This window comes from Nicotiana tabacum, chromosome 23 (assembly GCF_000715075.1).
Source record: "Nicotiana tabacum cultivar K326 chromosome 23, ASM71507v2, whole genome shotgun sequence".
NCBI lineage: Eukaryota > Viridiplantae > Streptophyta > Magnoliopsida > Solanales > Solanaceae > Nicotiana > Nicotiana tabacum.
Window position 1 is genome coordinate 2,713,970 of NC_134102.1, and position 7,472 is coordinate 2,721,441.

Below are 7,472 nucleotides of genomic sequence, written 5' to 3' on the forward strand. Positions count from 1 at the left end.
TAGAGTAAAAAAAAGGGAAGATAAAATAGAGAAAAATAATTGAGAAAATGACTATTAGAGTTTTAATTTAGCGTGCCAAAGTCACTAACTATTTTTTGTAATGAAAAAATTAGTCAGCTTTACCAGCTAAGTATTACGAAGTCACTACATATATTTTGGCAACCAAATCCCGCGTTTTCTGGAAAATATTTTCTATTATACTAAACATACTTAATCAATTTAGGAACATAAATGAAAATGTTAGCAAATTGGACAATAGATGACCAACAATGCAAAAATGCCTTTTAATAGAACCATCCCAAAGAGTAATTTACTTATTGCACCGAAGTCACTAACTATTTTTTTAACGAAAACGTTAGCCAATTTCACCTAAGTATTACGAAGTCACTAAATATTTTTTAGTAACCAAATCCTGCGTTTTTTTCTGAAAAATATTTTCTATCGTATCAAACACACTTAATCAATTTAGGAACATAAATGAAAATGTTAGCAAATTGGACAATAGATGCCCAACCAATATACTAAACCAAAAATGCCTTATAATAGAAAGTCCCAAATAGTACTTTCATTTTATTGCTCCAAATTCACTAATATGTTAGCCAATTTCGCCTAAATATTACAAAGTTACTAAATATTTTTTAGCAACCAAATCCCGCATTTTTTCTGGAAAATATTTTCTATCATACTAAACGCACTTAATCAATTTAGGAACATAAATGAAAATGTTAGCAAATTAGACAATACATGACCAACTAAAATACTAAGCCAAACATGCCTTTTAATAGAAACATTCCAAAGAGTACTTTGCCACACTTAGAAAAACCATTATTTCCTTTCCAAATTTCCCTTCCAAATGTAGTAACACTTCCCATCCTTAGACCTTTCAAGAATTCAACATAACTATATAAGACATGATTAATTTCTCCATTATCATTCACCCCATTGTTATTAGAAGGAAAAGAAAAGAAAGGAAAGGAAAATGGGGAGAGGGAAAATTGAGATTAAGATGATTGAAAATACAAATAGTAGGCAAGTTACTTTTTCAAAAAGAAGGCAAGGATTGATGAAAAAAGCTAAGGAATTGGCTATTCTTTGTGATGCTGAGGTTGGTGTTCTTGTTTTCTCCAACACTGGAAAGCTTTATCAATTTGCTAGTTCCAGGTAAAATTTAATTTAATTAATTCATCTTTATCTTTTATATATAAGATTTGTCATATCTTTGTGTGTGTGTGTGTTTGTGTGTGTGTTTATATATATATATATATATATATATATAAACAAAAATAAAAATTAAAAGGCAGTCTGGTGCATAAAGTATTCCGTGTTCACGCCGGGTTGGGGGAAGGGGCGACCCCTAAGGGGTGTGATGTAGGCAACCTACCCTAATGTAGGCGTTAGGGATTGATTCCACGACTCGAACTGACCTATAGGTCATCCGGAGATAATTTTACCGTTAGTTCAAGACTCCCCTTCCACACTGGTTAATTATGTATTTATATATAAGATTTTATTTCTTTTGTTGTTCACCTGTGTTGTGAGACTCCTGTTAGTATAAAGATGAATTCTTTTTTCTGATTTTTTTTTCTTTCTGATTGTGGGGTATGTTTAATTGATTTAATCATTTTCCTAATTTTTTAATAATAAAAGTTGAGAAAGGATTAAAAAAATACATTTTCTTCCTATTTTTGTCCTTTGCGTGATCAAATTTGATAGAAAACGAAAAAAATAAAAATAAAAAACTAAAATGGTTTATTTTGTTTGAATAAATAGAAAGTGTTCTAGTAGTGAAAGATTCTAAAAATGCTTAACAAGTACACTATAGAGCCCAAAATGGATTGAAATACTTTTATTTATGCAATAAAATTTCTAAAAGTTGATAGGTTATTCCATTAATAATATGAATTCTTGTTGGGATGGGCCATAATTTTGAGAAAACTACCCTATATAGCCCTTTAAAATTTTAATAGCCCATGTTTTTGTCCATTGACACAAAATGGCCCTTCGACCCAAACATATTATATTTAATAGCCCGAAATGTCTATTTTGTATATATTTTGTATAGTGACAGTCTATTTTGTATATTTGTTATATAGTGACAGTTTATTTTATATAGTGATAATCTATTTTGTATATTTTTTGTATAGTGACAGTCTATTTAGTATATATTTTGTATAGTGACAGTCTATTTTATATATAATTTTGTATAGTGACAGTCTATTTAATATATTTTTGTATAGTGACAGTTTATTTTGTATATATTTTGTATAGTGACAGTCTATTTAGTATATATTTTGTATACGACGGTCTATTTTTGTATATATTTCAAGGTTATGCATAATGAATATTCAGTGATATCCAGGTTTTTCTTTTTTATCTCCATATACAAACACACACTCATTCATCTCCAGATTCTTTGAAGCTAATTTGAGCTGAATCGCCATTATCTATGCTATCTTCTTTCCACTAAACAACCTGCGCTCTATCGTCTACTTCTCCAACTCTCTCAAAGACTTCCAAATTGCTAAATGGAAGCTTTACAATCTTCATTTCTCTGCTCAACTCCACCGAAAACCCTATCTCACAAACCCAAATCAAAACACGCCAAAAACTCACTTTCCGGCGACAACTGATTTTGCATATGATTGGTGGAAGATTGGAACGGCTCGATGGCAACAAAATCTACCGTGTTTGAGCAAATTTAGGCTAGCCATTATAATTTATTTGAAGCTATAAATTGTACGCCTTAATTCATGGCTAGCGAATGATAATTGTTTCCACCGATAGGCTGCAAATGAAATTTGCTCTAAATAGTAGGTTAGGTTTACAATAGTATAAGTAATGAAATAGCCCAACAAAAGATATGGGATTTCATTTATCACAATCATTTTTTTGAACCATCAATTGCCCATACCGAGCGGCCCAAATAAAGCGGGGGGGGGGGTACACGTTTGGTAGCTCAACCAAAAATATTAGCATGCACTGGTCAATATAGATTATACACCATTTATATATATATTATACATATGTCAGTTAATAAACGGTTATACAGTATAAAAATTTCTTTCTTTAAAAAAAAGGATCTACGAAGGGGAAGGGCGAAAAAGAGAAAGAAAATTAAACTCATATTCATTGTGAAAGATCTAACCGATACTATTAGACTATAAGCTTTGACGGTGTCGGGCTATCGGTATTCGTCTTTCCTTTGTACCATTGAAACTCAAGTTCATTGTGAAATATAGACATATATTGCAAGTTATAATCTCACTTATCGCGAACGATTACCTATATTTATTTCTTAGATAACTAAATTATGTGTATAGAAGTTAAACCATTTTAATATTATTCTTTATTATAACATTTTGAAAGATAAAATCTTCACTTTGTATTTTGAAGCATGGAAAACATACTGTCAAGGTACAATAAGGCTCCAGAGTCTTCTGAGCTTACCACAATCGAAAATATGGCAGCAGAGGTAGTAATTAAACAAATATTTATCACATAATTTAACTAATCACATGATTTATTTAAATAAATCATTTCCAATTTAATATTTCCAATTAATTAATTTAAAAAATCTTGATTTTGTTAAACAAGCATGAGTGGCAGCCTGAAGTGAATGAATTAAGAGCTGAAGTTGCTTTGCTACGTCAGGTGCAAAGGTAAGTTTTTCTTTTAATTTTCTACAATATTTTCCTTTTGCATAAAATAAATAGGAAAAAATTCACTTTAGTCCCTTAAGTTTCAATAATTTGTGTTTTGGCCCTTGTGGTATTTACTTATGCACGTATAACCTTCAATTAATTAAAATGTACTATTGGTATAAAAATCGGATATAATTTCTAACCCTATGCCCCCCCTCCCCCCTCCCCCCAAACAATAACAACAACCCAGTGGGATCCCACAAGTAGGGTCTGGGGAGGATAATGTGTACGCTGACTTTACCCCTACCCCTGGAAGGCAGAGATGTTATTTTCCGAAAGACTCTCGGTTCGAGAGGAAGAATAGAAACAAGTGAATAGAAACAACAAGGCCAGAAAAATGATATCAACAATGTAAGGATCGGCGAGAAAATAAATAGAAGAAAGCAATAGCAATAGCCACAAGCAGTGACACGATAAGGTACTAGAAAATCGAAGCAGAAAATAGTACTAAAACAACCCTAATACATGCATTCTAAGAATCGAAGACAATGTACTAGTCAGCTAGCCCTAATAAACCTGGAACATATCAGAAAACATACGACGACCTATTACCCTTCTACCCTAATTTTTGACCTCCATACCCCCCTGTTAAGGATCATGTCCTCGGTAAGCTGAAATCGCGCCATGTAAATTAACGAGCGAAAGAGAAATTTTGCAAAATATGGAAGCGTATATTTTAAACGTGCTTTACTAAGGCAGTTTATTTATATATACTGACTCTTTAAAGAATTTTTATACTGTCAAGTTAATTATAAGCTAGTTATACTAATATATATATAGCAATAAATGTGATTGATATAATATTAATTATTGATGATATTGATAATATTATTCTCTATATTTCTGCATATTATATAATGTGAAGTCGGTTAATGGGGAAAGAACTTGAAGGTCTGAACTTCAAAGACTTGCAGCAATTAGAACATCAGCTAACTGAAGGCATTTTAGCAGTTAAAGATAAAAAGGTATATATTAATTACATTTTATTAATTAAGGAGTAGTTATTATATGTACTTCAAAAATTAGTCCTATTTAATACTCCGAAAAAAAAGAAAAAAAAAGGAAGGAAGCATATTATATTGCTCTTGAATTTATTTATTTTGCTATATATATTTTCAGGAACAAGTATTGTTGGGAAAAATTGAAAAATCACTGCTGCAGGTATACATTTGTGTTAAAATTTAAAAACCCCTGTATTTTGATTTTTTATTGACTTATTTTATTTTTTTTATTGGAAATTTTAAGCTACATCACCATGTTGTTCTGTGAAAGCGGTTGGTTTAGAAGTTCGGCCCAGTGTTTTGGTGTCGTAGGGAAGGGATTGACCTTTCTAAACATCGGTCTAATGACATCATATAATCTATTGAAATAGATTTCGTAAAAACCGGCTATATCCGATCTTAGTTGTCCTTTCACCCCTGGCCATAAATCATCCACGTATTTTGCCACGTATACTTGGGTTGGGTCCTTCAAGGCTTGTTAAAACTTTTTTCAACGTGCTTATGTTTAGATTGATCAGTGTGGATTTTATCGCTTTTTCATTCAAAATTTCATTTCCTCTAACAAAATTGCAATACTTTTTCAAGTAAAATGCATGTATAAACACAATTTCAAATACCTTTTATCAATCTAACTCCAAAAACTTTTTTTTTTGTTTTGAAAATCACATTTTTTGTGTCCAAATACCTACTAAAATACTTGGTCATTTTCTTTTTCTTTTTCTTTGTTTTTCTGCATGGCAGGAGGAAAAGGTTTCACTAGAAAATGAAGCCCTGCGTGAACAGGTATGCCCTTAAGTCTATATTCTAATTCTACATTTAATTGTATTTTAATATTATAATTGTGGTTTTATAGTTATTTTTTCCTAATTTCAGTATAATATTTACCTTTTTATTTGTTAAATCTGTAAACTTATTTTTTGTTTATTCAGATTGAGGAACTAAGACGCAGCTCCAGGCATTGTCAAGAAAGAGCTTTAGCTTTGGAGAATACAGTTTGTGATTCAGACACTTGTTTGCGCTTAGGGTAATTATAAACTTTAATTACATTTTTTATTTAATTAAATTACTTATGTTACTAGTTACACACACATGTATTCTTAGTCTTCATCTAATAATTATTAAATTATAATTCCTATATAACTCGTTTATGAACCAAACGACCCTTAATGATCTCATTTTAAAAAAAATTCTACTCAAACTATCATGTCAAACCAAAATTTATAAAAGAAACTACTTAAAATATGATGTTCCTCCTTTAAAATATTTACAAATTATTATATGAAAACCCATTTGAAGACAAATTTAAAATTTCTTATTCTTATTTGGGATCTTTATCCAAATGACTGGTCAGATTCACTATTTACTTTTTCTAGTCGGTATACATAGATATTATATATATATATATATATATATATATATATATATATATTATACATCTGCCGATTATTTTTTGTTTAAGCGAGTGAATGAACAATTATTTAAATTAATTCTTCTTAGATATCATTTTTAAAATTTTCTACTCCAAATTATCATGTCAAACCAAAATTGGTACAAAACTACTTAAAATATGATGTTCCTCCTTTAAAATATTTATAATATATGCTATGAAAACTAACTTAGAGGACAAATTCAATTTTTTTTTTTTTTGGGATCTTTATCCAAATAGCTGGTCAGATTCACTATTTACTTTTTTTAGCCGGTATACATAAATTATATATCATTATATACATATTATATACTATATATATATATATATATATATATATATATATATATATATATATATATATATATTATATATATGTCGATTATTTTTTGTTTAAGCGAGTGAATGAACAATTATTTAAATTAATTCTTCTTAGATATCATTTTTAAAATTTTCTACTCCAAATTATCATGTCAAACCAAAATTGGTACAAAACTACTTAAAATATGATGTTCCTCCTTTAAAATATTTATCATTTATGATATGAAAACTAACTTAGAGGACAAATTTAAAATTTCTTATTCTTATTTCGAACCTTTATATAAATAGTCTATCAGATTCACTATTTATTTTTCCTAACCGATATACATAGGATATACATATATTATACATAAATTATACATCTGTCAATTATTTTAAGTTTAAGCAAGTAGGTGAATAATTATTTAAATTATTTCTTCTTATTTTTTCTTACAGGCTACCAGTTGATACAAGTCAGAAAATGATAATACCAAAGATGGAAAGTACTTCCAATGATGCTCAAAATACAATGATTTTGGAGTGATATCTTCTTGCATTAGACATTTCTCTATTACAGTTTTAAATTAAGACTATTTCTTATATTACTATTGCTTAACTTGGATTTAGCTAAATTTTAATTATCAAGTTAATTTTTTTCACACATTTCTTCTTTTACTCAGTCTATGTATGACTAGAACTAGTTGCAAAAGTTGGTAAGGCTCAGTCCTATCAAGAATGGAGAGGACTTAAATTAATCTTCTTGAACTTTTTTTGATTATTTCATGTCAATTTTTGTTTGTTATGTTCTTGAAATGTTATTTGTAGTTGTGCAATGGCCACTTCATCTGCTTTGATAATTTATGAGAATTATTTTTTTGGGTCGAGGACATTATCCTAGATAAGAAGATGTGGAGGTTGAGGATTAGAGTAGTCGGTTAGGTAGTCTAAATTGTTCATATCGATAGTATTAGTACATACTCTTGCTTTCTATTGGTATTGGGTTTCTATGACTACCTGTCGTTTCTTGCATTTTGGTCATTTTAC

The 7,472-nt window shown here is 29.5% G+C and overlaps 1 protein-coding gene across 1 annotated transcript; it reads left to right on the forward strand.

The window, feature by feature from the left end:
• Positions 1 to 832: 832 nt before the first annotated feature.
• LOC107826210 (MADS-box transcription factor 23-like) lies at positions 833 to 7,108 on the forward strand. Its single transcript, XM_016653164.2, has 8 exons — positions 833 to 1,161; positions 3,394 to 3,472; positions 3,595 to 3,659; positions 4,567 to 4,666; positions 4,821 to 4,862; positions 5,444 to 5,485; positions 5,632 to 5,726; positions 6,885 to 7,108. Exons 1-8 carry the CDS (start codon positions 980 to 982, stop codon positions 6,970 to 6,972), a joined length of 693 nt encoding a protein of 230 aa, XP_016508650.1. The 5' UTR covers positions 833 to 979; the 3' UTR covers positions 6,973 to 7,108.
• Positions 7,109 to 7,472: the final 364 nt, after the last annotated feature.